The following is a 20,223-nucleotide window of genomic DNA, read 5'->3' as shown; positions in this document are numbered from 1 at the left end:
TTCCCCGTTGCCTGGCCAGACAAAATGTGGCCTGTGATGTGGATGAAGTCCTGTGGCCTGACCCAGTACGGAGACATGATGCTGTGGCTGAGTAATGCACTTATTTGTATATTTTTGTACTTTATTTTTACATGGGCTTACTGTACACAAGTGGCAAACGCATAAGATTTCTGTTTGTTTTTTACAAGTGCTACATGTAAATGCAGAAGATTTCTGTTTTGTCTTTTTGTACAAGTGCTAAATGCACAGTTTTTTTTTTTGTTTTGCAACATGCATTTAGCCTACAGTGAACAATAAACATTTATTTCTCCAGCTTCATGTCCTGAGCATTGTGTTTTCTATTTTCTACGTAGTGTTTAGTGACTGTTCAGTAGTGTTTTTTATTTTGATTGACTCGGGCACGATTTGACAACATAGTTTAGTTTTGAGCACAGATTGAACTGTTTTGAGGTGAAAGTTTGGTTTTGCAAGAAGAGTCTGAGGTTTTGTGAATGTAGCTTGAAATTGGGTTTTGTGTTCACAGTTAAGAGAAAAGGAGAGCAGCTTTCAAGAAATGTGTCTTAGCAATCGAGAAAAACTGTAATGATGCTACAGTGGAAGATATCTGAGCAGCTAAATCACTTTCACTGAAACCTTTAAGTCCATCCAAATACATATGTTTCTACTGCTGTTCTTCTGTGTTCATATTTGGCCCGATTCAGACTTGGGAAATATACTTCTCAGTAGTTGGTATTCGCACCCAGAAACCCTCCCACCACTTGCTGGCCAACATATTTTCTTGTGGAGTTATCGTTCAACAGGGGTTTCAGTGCATTTATCTAAAGCCATCCATTTTGGTGTACCTGTAGCGCTTTCCTGATGTCAAGTGAACAAATCGCCCTCTAGTGGCATAATGTGTGGAATGTTATTAATATTTTTCATAATTTCATAATTAATAAACATTATTTCAAAAACCCACCTAAAATCCGGTGTTTCTATGTCAGACGGTTTTGTTATATTTCAGTCTTCTGTGATGTATATAAAGTGTAATATTGGGATGCAAATTCAAAATAGAATACATTTCAACTCTATATCTGACTTGGTACAGGTGTCTTCTTTTTTTTAAGCCCATAACCATGTGTGAGGTGTATACCTTTTTTCAAAGTAGATTTGTTTAATAAACACCCTGACCCTGATTTAGCCAACTGCACTAAAAGGTTCATTAGAATTTTCTCAACAGACTCACTAGAATATATGTGTCACGCCCTGGCTCTGGGGACTCTCGTATGTTGAGCCAGGGTGTTAGTTTCTATGTTTTGTGTTGTAGGCTGTGGGTCTAGTTTTTGCATTTCTATGTTGGCCAGGGTGGCTCCCAATCAGAGACGGCTGTAGCTCGTTGTCTCTGATTGGGAGCCATACTTAGGTAGCCGTTAGGCATTCGTTTGGTGTGGTTTCTTGTTCCGTATGGTGTGTATTGTAACCAAGGACTTCACGTTTCGTATCGTTTGTTGTTTTGTTCGTTCAATAAATAAGTATGTTCACATTCCACGCTGCGCATTGGTCCTCTCTTCCCGACGAGCGTGACAGAAGAAACCACCATATCTGGACCAAGCAGCGTGTCCAGGAGCCAACGCCAGAGGTGAATCTAAAGGATATCAACCTCGACTGGGTCAAGCCGCGAGAGGAGGAGAGAGGCTGGACTTTGGAGCAGTGGAGTGAGAGTTGGGCGAGAACCATGGAGGCCTGGTCCACGGGGGAGAGACAAGCCCAGAAAATGTTTAGGGGGGGGCTCACGCCGTGGATGACGGGGCAGCAGGAGTACGGGATAGAGTGGTTCAGCGGGTTAGCAGAGGAGGCCGCCAGGTTACGGGGGCCACTGGTCACCAAGGGGAAGGAGAGTGTAGAGGCACGGCGAGAGGTACTGGGGTGTGTTACCAGTCCGGTCCGGCCCGTTCCTGATCCCCGCGTAGGGCCAGTGGTGTGTGTCCCCAGTACGGTCCGGCCTGTTCCTGCTCCCCGCACCAAGCCTATGGTGCGCGTCGCCAGCCTGGCCCGGCCTGTTCCTGCTCCCCGCACCAAGCCAATGGTGCGGGTCGCCAGCCCGGTTCGGCCCGTCCCTGCTCCCCGCACCAAGCCAATGGTGCGCGTCGCCAGCCCGGCCCGCCTGTTCCTGCCCCCGCACCAAGCCTAGGTGCGGTCGCCAGCCCGGCCCGGCCTGTTCCTGCTCCCCGCACCAAGCCAATGGTGCGCGTCGCCAGCCCAGTTCGGCCCGTCCCTGCTCCCCGCACCAAGCCTGTGGTGCGCGTCATCATTCCGGCACAGCCCGTGCCTGTTCCACCGGTGCCTGGTCCGGCACCGGTCAGCTGCTCCACTCCGGAGCTAGAGCAATCCGCTCCACCAGTGTTCAGTCCAGCTCCGGCCAGCAGGGCCAGACCGACCAGGGGCGCTTTGGGGGGTTAGAGAGGGAGTGGGGGTCATGCCCGATCCGATCCGCCGCGAGGCGGAGTGCCCACCCGGTCCCTCCCCTGTTGTGTTTGGTTGGCGCGGTCGGAGTCCGCGCCTTTGGGGGGGGGTACTGTCACGCCCTGGCTCTGGGGACTCTCGTATGTTGAGCCAGGGTGTTAGTTTCTATGTTTTGTGTTGTAGGTTGTGGGTCTAGTTTTTGCATTTCTATGTTGGCCAGGGTGGCTCCCAATCAGAGACGGCTGTAGCTCGTTGTCTCTGATTGGGAGCCATACTTAGGTAGCCGTTAGGCATTCGTTTGGTGTGGTTTCTTGTTCCGTATGGTGTGTATTGTAACCAAGGACTTCACGTTTCGTATCGTTTGTTCTTTTGTTCGTTCAATAAATAAGTATGTTCACATTCCACGCTGCGCATTGGTCCTCTCTTCCCGACGAGCGTGACAATATGGAGAGAACGGTTCTGCATATTAGGGATCAATGATGTAAAAACACTCATATTTATCTCCTTTTCAGCACCAATTGGTAGATTTAAAAATACTCTGATCTTGTGTATTATTTAGGGTTAGGAAAGTATTTATTAATTAAAAAGAACTGTTTTGAAGAGCCTTTATGCACAAAATATATTAGTGAATAAAAATTAAATTGGTTTGATTCATCCTGTTGCCATATTCAATTGTTCATTCCATGAAATATTGGAAGGTGAGAAAAGTGTACAATGGTGGTTGAACAATAGTCCTATAAATCGACCCTAATAATCCTTAGTAATATCGTAACTGTGATGACAACGGTCCAGTCATCGTGAACCAGGCTCCTGGTTTAAACTGCTGTGAATGGTCTGCACTCCATAATGATTCAAATAGGCTACGTGTCCCAAATTATTGCACAACTTGTAATACGTTAGCCTAATAGGATCCACTATTGCTAGCAACCCTCAGGAACAACCACACGAACGAAAGGCTAATGATAGTGGCTAATATTTAACACGATACAAATTGTAAAAAAATACAATGAAAAGTCTGGGCACATAATTAAAACATTCTAGAAATCATAAATCAACTTGGTAGGTTTGGCCCTATACTGTCATTTTGCGCATGGGTAAAGAAGTCTATAGCTTGGGTCTCCAAATGTCATCCCTGCAAGGTTATAAGGGCCAGCATTTCATCAATGTTACTGTGGAAAAGGTGATATGTTGATACGCTTCAGTTTGCTGCCATATGACTGGTTTCACATTTGTCTCCAACAATCATAGGGTAAAATAGATCTAAAACAATTGTCATTTACATTTACAATCCCCTTATCCAAACAGCTTATTCATTTAACTAGCTCTTATCAATAGCTCCTATCAATTTGTAAATTAAAGTGCATGGAGAATGATGTTATTTCTATCATTAAAAAATGAAGTAGATGTTGTTCCACTTGCAACCGACAGGTTGCTCAACCATATTCATCATTTCCTCACACGTAAAGATGGGGGAATTAAGTCAAAGGACAGAATACAACGTATCTGTAGACACACCTCCGACACACCTTCATTTCTTTGATCTCCACCCCAAACGAATAGCAGGTGAATAGCATGCTTAAGTTCAAGGTTAGAACGCGTAGAGAGAAAAGTGCATAAAAGGAAATTCCGTTTAATTTACGCTCTTAACTCAGGTTGGAATTCCCCCTTAATGCGTTCTTTCACCTGTGTCACAGGAGAGTTAAATCCCAGGTGTGATATGAGTCCTACCAAAACACCTGCATTTGTGGTGATTTCATCAAAGACATAGAGAGAGAGGGGGGGGAGCGAGGAGAGAGAGAGAGAGAGAGGGGGGAGAGGAGAGAGAGAGAGAGAGAGAGAGAGAGAGAGAGAGAGAGAGAGAGAGAGAGAGAGAGAGAGAGAGAGAGAGAGAGAGAGAGAGAGAGAGAGAGAGAGAGAGAGAGAGAGAGAGAGAGAGAGAGAGAGAGAGAGAGAGAGAGAGAGAGAGAGAGAGAGAGAGAGAGAGAGAGAGAGAGAGAGAGAGAGAGAGAGAGAGAGAGAGAGAGAGAGAGAGAGAGAGAGAGAGAGAGAGAGAGAGAGAGAGAGAGAGAGAGAGAGAGAGAGAGAGAGACAGAGCCAGAGCCAGAGAGAGAATTAACACCATGCCAAATTATTATGTTAATAATGCAAATGCCAAATGACTATTCAGTGGTGCTCACAGAACAAACTGACTGACCTTTAAAGATTGAGAAATTAAAAGAGAGAGGGGAGGAGAGAGAGGAGGTAGAGAAGGGAAGAGGAGGAGAGAATGGAAGAGAAGGTAGAGAAGGGAAGAGGAGGAGAGAATGGAAGAGAAGGTAGAGAAGGGTAGAGAAGGTAGAGAAGGGTAGAGAAGGTAGAGAAGGGAAGAGGAGGAGAGAAGGGAAGAGGAGGAGAGAAGGGAAGAGAAGGTAGAGAAGGGAAGAGGAGGAGAGAAGGGAAGAGGAGGAGAGAAGGGAAGAGAAGGTAGAGAAGGGAAGAGGAGGTAGAGAAGAGAGGAGGAGGTAGAGAAGGGAAGAGGAGGAGAGAATGGAAGAGAAGGAGAGAAGGGAAGAGGAGGTAGAGAAGGGAAGAGGAGGAGAGAAGGGAAGAGAAGGAGAGAAGGGAATAGAAGGTAGAGAATGGTAGAGAAGGTAGAGAAGGGAAGAGGAGGAGAGAAGGGAAGAGGAGGAGAGAAGGGAAGAGAAGGTAGAGAAAGGAAGAGGAGGTAGAGAAGGGAAGAGGAGGAGAGAATGGAAGAGAAGGAGAGAAGGGAAGAGAAGGTAGAGAAGGGAAGAGGAGGAGAGAAGGGAAGAGAAGGAGAGAAGGGAAGAGGAGGTTGAGAAGGGAAGAGGAGGTATGGAAGGGAAGAGGAGGAGAGAAGGGAAGAGGAGGTAGAGAAGGGAAGAGGAGGTAGAGAAGGGAAGAGGAGGTAGAGAAGGGAATAGAAGGAGAGAAGGGAAGAGGAGGTAGAGAAGGGAAGAGGGGTTAAAGAAGGGAAGAGAAGGAGAGAAGGGAAGAGGAGGTAGAGAAGGGAAGAGGAGGTATGGAAGGGAAGAGGAGGAGAGAAGGGAAGAGGAGGAAGGAGAAGGGAAGAGGAGGAAGGAGAAGGGAAGATGAGGTAGAGAAGGGAATAGAAGGGGAGAAGGGAAGAGGAGGTAGAGAAGGGAAGAGGAGGTAGAGAAGGGAAGAGGAGGTAGAGAAGGGAAGAGGAGGTAGAGAAGGGAAGAGGAGGAAGGAGAAGGGAAGAGGAGGAAGGAGAAGGGAAGAGGAGGTAGAGAAGGGAATAGAAGGGGAGAAGGGAAGAGGAGGTAGAGAAGGGAAGAGGAGGTAGAGAAGGGAAGAGGAGGTAGAGAAGGGAAGAGAAGATAGAGAAGGGAAGAGGAGGTACAGAAGGGAAGAGAAGGAGAGAAGGGAAGAGAAGGAGAGAAGGGAAGAGGAGGTAGAGAAGGGAAGAGAAGGTAGAGAGGGGAAGAGGAGGTAGAGAAGGGAAGAGGAGGTAGAGAAGGGAAGAGGAGGTAGAGAAGGGAAGAGAAGGTAGTGAAGGGAAGAGAAGGTAGAGAAGGGAAGAGAAGGTAGAGAAGGGAAGAGAAGGAGAGAAGGGAAGAGGAGGTAGAGAAGGGAAGAGAAGGTAGAGAGGGGAAGAGGAGGTAGAGAAGGGAAGAGAAGGAGAGAAGGGAAGAGAAGGAGAGAAGGGAAGAGGAGGTAGAGGAGGGAAGAGGAGGAGAGAAGGGAATAGAAGGAGAGACGGGTAGAGAAGGGAAGAGAAGGTAGAGAGGGGAAGAGGAGGTAGAGAAGGGAAGAGGAGGTAGAGAAGGGAAGAGAAGGAGAGAAGGGAAGAGAAGGAGAGACGGGAAGAGGGGGTAGAGGAGGGAAGAGAAGGAGAGAAGGGAAGAGGAGGTAGAGAAGGGAAGAGAAGGTAGAGAAGGGAAGAGGAGGTAGAGAAGGGAAGAAGATGTAGAGAAGGGAAGAGAAGGTAGAGAAGGGAAGAGGAGGTAGAGAAGGGAAGAGAAGGAGAGAAGGGAAGAGAAGGAGATAAGGGAAGAGGAGGTAGAGAAGGGAAGAGAAGGAGAGAAGGGAAGAGAAGAGAAGGGGAGAAGGGAAGAGGAGGTAGAGAAGGGAAGAGAAGGAGAGAAGGGAAGAGAAGGAGAGAAGGAAAGAGGAGGTAGAGAAGGGAAGAGGAGGAGAAAGGGAAGAGGAGGTAGAGAAGGGAAGAGGAGGAGAGAAGGGAAGAGGAGGTAGAGAAGGGAAGAGGAGGTAGAGAAGGGAAGAGGAGGTAGAGAAGGGAAGAGGAGAGAAGGGAAGAGGAGGTAGAGTAGGGAAGAGGAGGTAGAGAAGGGAAGAGAAGGTAGAGAAGGGAAGAGGAGGCAGAGAAGGGAAGAGAATGAGAGAAGGGAAGAGGAGGAAGAGAAGGGAAGAGGAGGTAGAGAAGGGAAGAGGAGGTAGAGAAGGGAAGAGCATGTAGAGAAGGGAAGAGGAGGCAGAGAAGCGTTTTAATGTTATTCCAGCTCTGAGAATGTAGCTCTCCAATCTTCCTTTATCTGTGTGTGTTTTACATTTGTTCTTGAAATTACCTCTAGGCAGGCTAACTCCAGCTCATTGATTTCATCAGACTGATAGTGATGTTGCTGTGGAGGCCGCAGTAACAGCCTGAGACACACTAGAGTCCTGGTAGAGGTATTTAGCACAAATCTAAATGAAAATCTCAGAAAACATTGGCTCTCGATGATGGCAGACAAGCTTGGCAGGGGGCTGTCCATTTGAGGGGCTCCCTCAGGGCAGTGAAATCTCTGTTGCTTTAGTCACAATAGCCTACACTGCAATGTTTGTTTTGTTGTGGTGCAGCTATGGACTCCCTGTATTGAAGTGTACATACAGCCAAAAATCCAAGAGGTCTTGACTAAAGAGTCAAATAAATATTGTGGGGGAGAAAGAATCGCTGGCTCATTAACATATTTTGAAGTATCTCTTAAGAGGCTATATTTGTTGTACCCGTTAGTGAGAGTGCTGTACCAATTTAAGTGACATATGGAAGTGGTTCCCTAACAATTACATTTATATAGGAGACCGATCAGACTGTTAGCAAGTCTCTAACCTTTAATGGTTGAGCGTTTAGCCATATCCTTTTGATCTCTGTAGTCACTGTCAGTTTAGAAGCCTTTGTTAAGGCCTAAAGTGCAAGTGATATAAAACACCAAATATCAGTTGGTATGCTGTAATATATAATTAAATATTCACTGTTAGAAATAGCAGATTCTTGTTTTCAATACAACGCAACAATAAAGTACTGTATTGCTGTTTTTCTATATATGTACTGCAGCATATTATATATGATTATGTATTGTGGAGAAATATTGTGAGGGGAGAAAGATTCGCTGGCTCATTAACCTATATTAAAGTGTGTCTTGTAAGAGGCTATATTTGTTGCAACCATTAGTTAGAGTACCAATTTAAGTGATATGTGGTAGTAGTTCCCTAACGATGACATGTATATAGGGAACAGATCAGAGTGATAGAGGTTCTTCAAGTTCTGCCTTGTAAACAAGAAGGTATGTTTGCAGAGGGGTGTGGTTTATGTAACTAGATAACTACTCTACTGGTGCCAAAGTTTGACTGTAAGTTTTCTTTATTAATCTAAGGCAAATATCCTTATGTCTCCCCTTTCATCTGTGTCTAGTGTTAGCTAGTTACTGGCTAGCTAGGTCTTCATCTGTGTCTGGTGTTAGCTAGTTACTGGCTAGCTAGGTCTTCATCTGTGACTGGTGTTAGCTAGTTACTGGCTAGCTAGGTCTTCATCTGTGTCTGGTGTTAGCTAGTTACTGGCTACCTAGGTCTTCATCTGTGTCTGGTGTTTGCTAGTTACTGGCTAGCTAGGTCTTCATCTGTGTCTGGTGTTTGCTAGTTACTGGCTAGCTAGGTCTTCATCTGTGTCTGGTGTTAGCTAGTTACTGGCTAGCTAGGTCTTCATCTGTGTCTGGTGTTTGCTAGTTACTGGCTAGCTAGGTCTTCATCTGTGTCTGGTGTTTGCTAGTTACTGGCTAGCTAGGTCTTCATCTGTGTCTGGTGTTAGCTAGTTACTGGCTAGCTAGGTCTTCATCTGTGTCTGGTGTTAGCTAGTTCCTGGCTAGCTAGGTCTTCATCTGTGTCTGGTGTTTGCTAGTTACTGGCTAGCTAGGTCTTCATCTGTGTCTGGTGTTTGCTAGTTACTGGCTAGCTAGGTCTTCATCTGTGTCTGGTGTTAACTAGTTACTGGCTAGCCAAACGGAAGATGTATATATACAAAAATTGATATCATGGATGCAATTTCAATGTTTGAATTGCTTTGTATATCACCAAATTAGCTTGAGATGATTTTACTGCAATACTGCTCACTGCATATAAGTTACATGACCAAGGCGTTTCAAAGAGCTGTCAGTCAAGGCTCATGAATATAAGCTCCCCGCCCACTCAGCCTGTCTTTTCAAACTACATATACAGTTGAAGTCGGAAGTTTACATACACTTAGGTTGGAGTCATTAAAACTCATTTTTCAACCACTCCAAACATTTCTTGCTAACAAACTATAGTTTTGGCAAGTCGGTTGGGACATTTACTTTGTGCATGACACAAGTCATTTTTCCTACAATTGTTTACAGACAGATTATTTCACTTATAAATACCTGTGGATGTATTTCAAGGCCTACCTTCAAACTCAGTGCCTCTGTGCTTGACATCATGGGAAAATCAAAAGAAATCAGCCAAGACCTCAGAAATAAAACTGTAGACCTCCACAAGTCTGGTTCATCCTTGATAGCAATTTCCAAACAATAGTATGCAAGTATAAACACCATGGGACAACGCAACCGTCATACCGCTCAGGAAGGAGACACGTTCTGTCTCCTAGAGATGAACGTACTTTGGTGCAAAAAGTGCAAATCAATTACAGAACAACAGCAAAGGACCTTGTGTAGATGCTGGAGGAAACAGGTACAAAAGTATCTATATCCACAGTAAAACGAGTCCTATATCGACATAACCTGAAAGGCCGCTCAGCAAGGAAGAAGCCACTGCTCCAAAACCACCATAAAAAAGCCAGACTACGGTTTGCAACTGCACATGGGGACAAAGATCGTACTTTTTGGAGAAATGTCCTCTGGTCTGATGAAACAAAAATAGAACTGTTTGGCCTTAATTACCATCGTTATGTTTGGAGGAAAAATGGGGACGCTTGCAAGCAGAATAACACCATTCCAACCGTGAAGCACAGGGGTGGCAGCATCATGCTGTGGGAGTGCTTTGCTGCAGGAGGGACTGGTGCGCTTCACAAAATAGATGGCATCATGAGGAAGGAAAATTATGTGGATATATTGAAGCAACATCTCAAGACTTCAGTCAGGAAGTTAAAGCTTGGTCGCAAATGGGTCTTCCAAATGGACAATGACCCCAAGCATACTTTCAAAGCTGTTGCAAAATGGCTAAAGGATAACAAAGTTAAGGTGTGGCCATCACAAAGTGGCCATCACAAAGCCCTGACCTCAATCCTATAGAAAATGTGTGGGCAGAACTGAAAAAGCGTGTGCGAGCAAGGAGGCCTACAAACCTGACTCAGTTACACCAGCTCTGTCAGGAGGAATGGGCCAAAATGCACCCAACTTATTGTGGGAAGCTTGTGGAAGGCTACCCGAACCATTTGACCCAAGTTAAACAATTTAAAGGCAATGCTACCAAATACTAATTGAGTGTATGTAAACTTCTGACCCACTGGGAATGTGATGAAAGAAATAAAAGCTGAAATAAATCATTCTCTCTACTATTATTCTGACATTTCACATTCTTAAAATAAAGTGGTGATCCTAACTGACCTAAGACAGGGCATTTTTTACTAGGATTGAATGTCAGGAATTGTTAGTTTAAACTGAGTTTAAATGTATTTGGCTAAGGTGTATGTAAACTTCCGACTTCAACTGTAAGCGGCTATATATTGCACCAGGTAGTGAGAGTCCGGTACCAGTTTAAGTGATATATGGTGGTAGTTCCCTAACAATGACATGTACAGTATATAGGGAACAGATCAGAGTGGTAGTGTGCCTTAAACCTTTTAATGGTTGAATAATTACCCATTTCCATTTTATCTGCCCTGTAATCACATCCAGTTTGGAAGCCTTTGTTTAGGCCTCTAGAAGTGCAAGGGATATAGAACACCTACTATTCATTAATATACTGTAATATGCAAATGAATACAGCCAACCGGCTTGCTCTAATCCCTTGTAATTACAGTAAGATACTGTAGAAATAATTTTCTTACAGTTTAATAGTCCCTTTTACTGTGTTTCATTGCTCTGGCATCAAGTTACCATGAATATCTCAGTATTGTATTGGCAATAGTCAGAGATATATCAGAAGATATCTTGTTGTAATTACAATTATTTTGAAGACCAATGTATCCCTAAATACAACAACATTTTCAGTAACTGTTACAGAAAAACGTTTTACTTGCTATCACTGTGATATGTATATTTTTTTATCAACCTTGGTTGAATGCACTGACTGTAAGTTACTAAGGAAAAGACCGCCCGATAAATGACCAAAATGTACAAATGAAAACTTGCAAAGAATACTGGGTAATATGTCGCTGCATGGGTAATTCCAGTAATATACTGTAAATTATGTTACAGGAACATTTTTGCTACGGTAAATGGATTACCGTAAAATGTATTACAGTAGCTGTACAGCAAAATAAATCACAGTAACTTACTAGCCAATTGCTGCCAGTAAGTTACTGTACATTTACAGGAAATGCTTTACAGTGTGTGTGTGCGCATGTGCGTGTGTGTGTGTGGGTGTGTGTGTGGGTGTGTGTTGCTTGTCCTTCAGTGTGTGGGAGGTGGGAGGTAGGCTCTATGAGGATGGTTGTATGCAGATGGTTAATCGATAATGATGGATCAAAGTGCCACATGGCTGTGTGTGCATGTATGTGTGTGTGTGTGTGTGTGTGTGAGAGAGCCTCGCTGGTAACATGGATTACAGAACACAGCTGATATCTATCTATCTAGCTCCTCTTCTCTTTCACCCCCCCCTATCTACTCCTCTAGTATTGAATCTGTTCCTTCTTGTCATCCTTTTAAACTCGTCTTCTCTCGTAACTCATCCAACCGTTATTCTGCCCTCCGTTCATCTCCTTCACACTCAGATAACCTTCAATCTACACCTCCTTTTCCTTAACTCCCCTTGTATTGTAATGGTGTCCAGACAGCTGTTAGATCTATATTACTTGGTGTGTGTGTGGTATTACCTTTACCAAGGGCTGATCAAATCCCCCACATTGATTTCTACTCATGTGATTGTATGAAGTGATCTGAATGTCTTTCTTTGATTGCCAAATGTGATGTTTCAAATGAACAAGAAAATATATACTGTATATTCCTCTCTCTCTCTCTCTCTCTCTCTCTCTCTCTCTCTCTCTCTCTCTCTCTCTCTTCTCTCCTCTCTCTCTCTCTCTCTCTCTCTCTCTCTCTCTCTCTCTCTCTCTCTCTCTCTCTCTCTCTCTCTCTCTCTCTCTCTCTCTCTCTCTCTCTCTCTCTCTCTCTCTCTCTTGGTTTGATATGTTGTCCTCTCCCCTACTCATTGTGCCTGGTTCCTTCTGCCTTCTAGGGGAAAAGCATTGGCCCGTCCGCTCCCAGAGCCACCATGGTAGGAATCAATGCCTGTTGTGTGTGGAGTAGGTAATGGTTGCTCTTAACCACTGATACACGGTCAGATCTTATATCACCCTCCTAATGGAAAATGTAAATGTAAAATGTTATGGTAGGATTGGGGGTAAGGTAATCTGATCCTAGATCTGTGGTGAGAGGCGACTTTTACCTTGAGGGTTCTATGTGGTGAAGTGCCTCTCCTTGACCTTTATCTTGACTCTGACCTCTGACCTCTAGCTCCTGTCACTGTGTGTGGTGGATCATATGTGACGTCTGTGTAATTACATTTGCTGCCGACCATCTAGATCAGTGGCGTGGTGATGTTGGGTCAGTTGCAAAGATAAGTAGTTTATCTCGTCTTATTGAAATATCTCAAACATACTGTATTTTGACCGGAGAGAACATCTCATACACAACAAACATTTACCTTATTGGCACATTCAGTGACCCCTGACCCCAAAGTGCCACTCAAAAGATGAGCTGTTGCGTAAAAATATTTTTAAAAAGTACTATTAGTAGGCTATAAGATGATCTCAGCCAAGTGGAAATGAGAAAATCTCTTGATGACGTTCATTGCAGTTGACCTGACAAGTAAAGTGCTTTTCTATTCCATCATGTTGTGCCTTAGTACAGGGTTTCCCAAACTCGGTCCTGGAGGGGCAAAAACCGAGTTTGGGAAACCCTGCCTTAATAAACCCAAGCTGTCCTACACTGTCCTGCTTTTCTTAACCTACTGTGCCACCAGGCCTGGGTCCAAACAGTGTTTTCTCTCAAATACATTGGGTGTGTTTGTTTTAGCTCACCCAGCGCACTGGATGAGTGGTGTAGGTACTTTCAGGACTACTCCATTGGTTCCACTTAACCAAACTCAGCTTAAGTATTTCAAAGGATAAAAATACTATTTCTACCCAGGCCTGTACCTACCTTGTATGGTTTCTACAGCTACTGTACTGTACTATGAATGTGCTATGCTCCTGAACACTCTCCGTCCCCACCCTACCAAGAGGAGGTCTCAAGAGGTGTGGATAAAGGCAGCTTTGAATGATGTTATTTCTTATTATTTAAAGAAGACATCAGATAAATCTGTGCTTATCCCTGCTAGCAAACGTGACCACCCTTCTCCTGTCCTCACATCCAACAGTCTGAGGGACTACGAGGGAGCTGGTACGTCAACTTTTTTTGTTTTTACACAGAGAGAGATGATTACTTTATTAGTTCCAATGGAACAGTTGTAAAAATATCAGGAAAATATTTTCCATTTCCATATTGACTATTTTTCATGGCCAGGACATGGCGGTGAACATCATAATGATCTGCAAGGTCTAGAGAGACTGTGAGGTCTCTGTTGAAGCTCTCTGTAAATGTCAGGAATAGCCGTCATGTACATATCTACCTCAAGTACCTCATACCTCTGCACATTGATCTGGTACTGGTACTCCCTGTATATAGCTCCATTCTTGTGTATTTTATTTTATTCCTCTTGTGTTAGTTACTATTTTATTTTGTATTATTATTTTTCAACTCTGCATCGTTGGGAAAGGTTCGTAAGCAAGCATTTCACTATAAAGTCTAAACCAGTTGTATTCGGCGCATGTGATAAATACAATTGTATTTGATTTGATTCTCCCATACAGTGAGGGAAAAAAGTATTTGATCCCCTGCTGACGTTTGCCCACTGACAAAGACATGATCAGTCTATAATTTTAATGGTAGGTTTATTTGAACTGTGAGAGACAGAATAACAACAAAAAAATCCAGAAAAACGCATGTCAAAAATGTTATAAATTGATTTGCATTTTAATGAGGGAAATAAGTATTTGACCCCTCTGCAAAACTTGACTTAGTACTTGGTGGCAAAACCCTTGTTGGCAATCACAGAGGTCAGACGTTTCTTATAGTTGGCCACCAGGTTTGCACACATCTCAGGAGGGATTTTGTCCCACTCCTCTTTGCAGAGGTTTCGAGCCTGACGTTTGGCAACTCGAACCTTCAGCTCCCTCCACAGATTTTCTATGGGATTAAGGTCTGGAGACTGGCTAGGCAACTCCAGGACCTTAATGTGCTTCTTCTTGAGCCACTCCTTTGTTGCCTTGGCCGTGTGTTTTGGGTCATTGTCATGCTGGAATACCCATCCACAACCCATTTTCAATGCCCTGGCTGAGGGAAGGAGGTTCTCACCCAAGATTTGACCGTCCATCGTCCCTTTGACGCAGTGAAGTTGTCCTGTCCCCTTAGCAGAAAAACACCCCCAAAGCATAATGTTTCCACCTCCACGTTTGATGGTGGGGATGGTGTTCTTGGGGTCATAGGCAGCATTCCTCCTTCTCCAAACACGGTGAGTTGAGTTGATGCCAAAGGGCTCGATTATGGTCTCATCTGACCACAACACTTTCACCCAGTTCTCCTCTGAATCATTCAGATGTTCATTGGCAAACTTCAGACGGGCCTGTATTTGTGCTTTCTTGAGCAGGGGGACCTTGCGGGCGCTGCAGGATTTCAGTCCTTCACGGCTTAGTGTGTTACCAATTGTTTTCTTGGTGACTATGGTCCCAGCTGCCTTGAGATCATTGACAAGATCCTCCTGTGTAGTTCTGGGCTGATTCCTCACCGTTCTCATGATCATTGCAACTCCACAAGGTGAGATCTTGCATGGAGCCCCAGGCCAAGGGAGATTGACAGGTCTTTTGTGTTTCTTCTATTTGCGAATAATCGCACCAACTGTTGTCACCTTCTCACCAAGCTGCTTGGCAATGGTCTTGTAGCCCATTCCAGCCTTGTGTAGGTCTACAATCTTGTCCCTGACATCCTTGGAGAGCTCTTTGGTCCTGGCCATGGTGGAGAGTTTGGAATCTGATTGATTGATTGCTTCTGTGGACAGGTGTCTTTTATACAGGTAACAAGCTGAGATTAGGAGCACTCCCTTTAAGAGTGTGCTCCTAATCTCAGCTCGTTACCTGTATAAAAGACAGCTGGGAGCCAGAAATCTTTCTGATTGAGAGGGGGTCAAATACTTATTTCCCTCATTAAAATGCAAATCAATTTATAACATTTTTGACATCCCTTTTTTGGGATTTTTTTGTTGTTATTCTGTCTCTCACTGTTCAAATAAACCTACCATTAAAATTATAGACTGATCATTTCTTTGTCATTTTGTACATTTATTTTTAATGTACTGAATTTGACTACCTCTTGTAAACAACATTTGTTTGCCCCACTGACTTAATTATCCCATCAGCTGGCATAGTCTTCTGACAGTTAATCTGGGTCAGCATTTGATTTAACTTAACTAGTATCCCTAGTGCCACAATTGGGTCAGATATAAGCCGTTTCCCGTGTTGGGATGAGCAGAAGGCAGAAACTAAAGGATGTTCCATCCAGGGGTAAAGTAAAGTTTCCTCTGCTGCCATACTGAGGGAAGCTGGGCTATTATAAAGTTTCCTCTGCTGCCGTACTGAGGGAAGCTGGGCTATTATAAAGTTTCCTCTGCTGCCGTACTGAGGGAAGCTGGGCTATTATAAAGTTTCCTCTGCTGCCGTACTGAGGGAAGCTGGGCTATTATAAAGTTTCCTCTGCTGCCGTACTGAGGGAAGCTGGGCTATTATAAAGTTTCCCCTGCTGCCGTACTGAGGGAAGCTGGGCTATTATGGCAGTTAACATTTAGCGATTAAATGTTAACACTCTTTGTCAGTTGTTAAATGCCAAGTCCACAGTGTCTCTCAGGCCTGTGGTTCTACAAGGTGGAAAAGTTAGGGATGAGAGGGGAGGACAGGGAGAGGACAGGTGGAGGACAGGTGGAGGACAGGTGGAGGACAGGTGGAGGACAGGTGGAGGACAGGGAGAGGACAGGTGGAGGACAGGTGGAGGACAGTGGGAAGACAGTGAGAGGAGGGGGGAGGACAGGGGGAGGACAGGTGGAGGACAGGGGGAGGACAGTGAGAGGAGGGGGGAGGACAGGGGGAGGACATGTGGAGGACAGGGGGAGGACAGGGGGAGGTGGGGGAGGACAGGAGAGGAAGGGGGAGGACAGGTGGAGGACAGGGGGAGGAGGGTGGAGGACAGGGGGAGGACAGTGGGAGGTGGGGGGAGGACAGGGAGAGGAGGGGGGAGGACAGGTGGAGGACAGGGGGAGGAGGGTGGAGGACAGGGGGGAGGACAGTGGGAGGTGGGGGGAGGACAGGGGAGAGGAGGGGGGAGGACAGGTGGAGGACAGGGGGAGGACAGGGGAGGTGGGGGGAGGACAGGAGGAGGACAGGGTAGGACAGGGAGAGGAGGGGGAGGACAGGTGGAGGACAGGGGGAGGACAGGGAGAGGACAGGGGGGAGACAGGGAGAGGAGGGGGGGAGGACAGGGAGAGGAGGGGGGAGGACAGGGGGAGGACAGGGAGAGGAGGGGGAGGACAGGGAGAGGAGGGGGGAGGACAGGGGGAGGACAGGGAGAGGAGGGGGGAGGACAGGGAGAGGAGGGGGGAGGACAGGGGGAGGACAGGGAGAGGAGGGGGGGAGGGAGGGAGGGGGGAGGACAGGGTGAGTACAGGAGAGGAGGGGGAGGAAAGGTGGAGGACAGGGGGAGGACAGGTGGAGGACAGGGGGAGGACAGGGAGAGGAGGGGGGAGGACAGGGGGAGGACAGGGAGAGGAGGGGGAGGACAGGGAGAGGAGGGGGGGAGGACAGGGTGAGTACAGGAGAGGAGGGGGAGGAAAGGTGGAGGACAGGGGGGAGGACAGGTGGAGGACAGGGGGAGGACAGGTGGAGGACAGGGGGAGGACAGGGAGAGGAGGGGGGAGGACAGGTGGAGGACAGGGGGAGGACAGATAGAGGACAGGGGGAGGACAGGAAGAGGAGGGCGGAGGACAGTGAGAGGAGGGCGAGGACAGGGAGAGGACAGGGGAATGAAAGGGGAGGACGGGGGAGGAGGGGGGAGGACAGGGGGAGGCCAGGTGGATGAAAGGGGAGGACAGGAAGTTGAGAGGGGAAGACAGGGGGAGGACAGGAAAGGGACAGTAAGAGGGAGAAAGAAAGGGGATATGTGTTGGCAGTGTTTGGATGGCAACAGAGCCAATGGGATAGAGAGACCCCTTGTCGGACACCCCTTGCCTCCCCGCCAGCCCCTCAACAGCCCCCACACGTCCTTCCTCCCCCCGGGCCCTCAACAGCCCCCATACCTCCTCCCTCCCCTCCACAGATCCTCAACAGCCCCCACACATCCTCCCTCCCGCCCTGATTACTAAGGATTGGAGCGTTCTCATGGAATGTCATTAACATTAACATTCACAGGACGTTTCGAAGGATTTTTAAGTCCCGAGCTTTAACAAGGCGCTCAGATTGAGACGATATTTAATGGTGGTCTATACATCACCAGGTGTTTATAAACCAATGATATTTAGCATTAGTGTTAAAGTCAATTTACCACTTGTCATCTCCACTGGCATTGCCAACTGTTTTATCATCACTACATGGTTCTGTGTTATAGGATAAGTTATGCCACGGAAACGTCAGGATAGTGAGTCATTGTTAGGCCATCTGGATGTTAGTAATCAGGCTCACAGAGGCGCTGTATCCCAGGTTGGATCAGGTGTGAAAATACTGACGATTAATATGATGCAATCTGTGCGTACAAGAAAATAGATGATGTCAGATATCTCTCGCAACCACACAACCCGGCATAAAGCTGAGCTTATCATCTTCTTTTGTTTGGAATGCCTAAATCATTGACTGGCATTGAACAGAAAAACAGCTGAGTCATCAAGACAAACAAAATACTCATTTTAGCTATTTAGATTGGAGACCTGGTAAACCTTTCAAGCTGTGTTAGTGTCAATCAGGAATAATCACATGTTCAGTTCCAGTACTTATCTCCTCATCTCCTCGTCACTTTCAGCTGGCAGAACCATTAACTGATACAGCTAAGAGGGAGGCGTCTTTAAATTGACCCAAAGTCAATCACTCCTACTTTTACCTAACCTAGCCTCTGCCGAGTCCCCAACAACCGGATGTTCTGGTTTACAGGGGGAATGGAAAGAGAGCCTGTGACACGACTTCAGCTTTTTGGACGTTAACAAGGCAACACTCCATCTTAACTCCTCCTCCACATTTACTGGATTGGTTGAACAGCGCAGAAGAGAACCTCCCCCGACATATATTTTTCCTCTCTTCAAGACCAGTATGTAGGGGATCTAGTGTCAGGCGTTTCTTTTAATCCTGCTACGTTAGGTTAACACCTATCCAGCTACGCTCATCAGTAACTAGATGATCTACCCTCCACTCTCACTCACTCTACACCAACGATAGAAGTTCTAGGGATCTCCATACACACCATATTTACAATACATTCATCACTGCCCCCTCCTCCTCTTCCTCCTCCTCCTCCTCCTCCTCTCCCCTGGTCAATAACAAACCCATTTCTGGAGAGGGGTCTAGTTTGCACCACAGGTCTGAAACGGATGACAGAGCGCTGGGTGTTTAAGCCTGATAACCAGCCTCTGGGCTCCAGGGGTGATGGGGTGTGTGTGTGTGTGTGTGTGTGTGTGTGTGTGTGTGTGTGTGTGTGTGTGTGTGGTGTGTGGTGTGTGTGCATGTCTGTGTTTAAGCCTGATAAACAGCCTCTGGGCTCCAGGGGTGATGGTGTGTGCGTGTGTGCGTGTGTGTGTGTGTGTGTGTGTGTATGTGTATGTGTGTGTGTGTGCCTGCTCATGTATTGTCTCTCTCCAACACAGCTAATTGGTCGCCTGATTACGGTGGGATCAATGAACGACCAGTTCTTCTTCCTTCTTAATTAGGATCCAGTGCAGGGGCTCTGTCTGTCTATGGGTCTCTCTGCAGTACTGTCTCTATCTATTTCTCTATGGAGGTATCAGTGCTTTCTCTCTCTGTGCACTGATAGTGTGGGGCCAAGCCTGAAGTTAAATGGTGTGATTGGGGTGGATTAACTACAAAGAGTGAATGGATAGTGTTTTGGTTTTACAGCTAGAGAACAATATCATTACAGTGGAGATCACAGTGTGTATTTGTTTCTGTGTGTGATAATATCTAAGAACATTAAGTACATTCATATATTCAGCAAACCCTGCCCTCACGTCTGTGACTTCACTTTGTTCGCAAACATTCTCTATCTCCAGATGTCAACTGTTAAGCTATACTTTATAGAAATAAAATACGCTCATACAGATGTAAGATCTTAATTTGATCACTCTTTTGTTGCTGAGAATTTTCTTGTACCACAGGACATGCAAACTTGTAGTGTATTTGAGTTTTGAAAAGGTTTCTAAAGTTTGTAATTTCCACTTTTATATTATAATCCACATAATAATTCACATTTCCTGTTGCTGTAGGATTATTTTCCTGCTGTAGCAAACTGGCTCAAATTAAGATCCTAAAGTTGAAGTCGGAAGTTTACATACACTTAGGTTGGAGTCATTAAAACTCGTTTTTTCAACCACTCCACACATTTCTTGTTAACAAACTATAGTTTTGCAAGTTAGGATATCTACTTTGTGCATGACACAAGTAATTTTTCCAACAATTGTTTACAGACAGATTATTTCACTTATAATTCACTGTATCACAATTCCAGTGGGTCAGAGGTTTACATACACTAAGTTGACTGTGCCTTTAAACAGCTTGGAAAATTCCAGAAAATTATGTCATGGCTTTAGAAGCTTCTGATAGGCTAAACTACATAATTTGAGTCAATTGGAGGTGTACCTGTGGATGTATTTCAAGGCCTACCTTCAAACTCAGTGCCTCTTTGATTGACATTATGGGAAAATCAAAAGAAATCAGCCAAGACCTCAGAAAAAGACCACGCAGCCGTCATACCGCTCTGGAAGGAGTTCTGTCTTCCAGAGATTAATGTACTTTGGTGCGAAAAGTGCAAATCAATCCCAGAACAACAGCAAAGGACGTTGTGAAGATGCTGGGGGAAACATGTACAAAAGTATCTATATCCACAGTAAAACAAGTCCTATATCGACTATCCACAGTAAAACGAATCCTATATCGACATAACCTGAAAGGCTGTTCAGCAAGGAAGAAGCCACTGCTCCAAAACCACCATAAAAAAGCCAGACTACGGTTTGCAACTGCACATGGGGACAAAGATCTTACTTATTTGAAAAATGTCCTCTGGTCTGATGAAA

At 45.5% G+C, this 20,223-nt stretch overlaps 1 protein-coding gene across 7 annotated transcripts in view; it reads left to right on the top strand.

Moving 5' to 3' along the window:
- Positions 1-20,223, top strand: part of LOC121581636 (protein shisa-6-like) — a 114,787-nt gene that overhangs the window by 78,126 nt on the left and 16,438 nt on the right. For 4 of the 7 annotated variants that reach the window (XM_041897366.1, XM_041897215.1, XM_041897180.1 and 1 more), the window contains exon 5: positions 12,049-12,087. The exons of the other annotated variants lie outside the window; for them this stretch is intronic. In XM_041897366.1, coding sequence (XP_041753300.1) covers positions 12,049-12,087 — 39 coding nt within the window. The remainder of the gene's footprint in view (positions 1-12,048; positions 12,088-20,223) is intronic. 7 annotated transcript variants of the gene reach the window in all.

This window comes from Coregonus clupeaformis, chromosome 1 (genome assembly GCF_020615455.1).
Source record: "Coregonus clupeaformis isolate EN_2021a chromosome 1, ASM2061545v1, whole genome shotgun sequence".
In the NCBI taxonomy this organism is placed as follows: Eukaryota; Metazoa; Chordata; class Actinopteri; order Salmoniformes; family Salmonidae; genus Coregonus; species Coregonus clupeaformis.
Note: the sequence above shows the minus strand (reverse complement) of the source record. Positions and strands in the feature narration are given on the sequence as shown.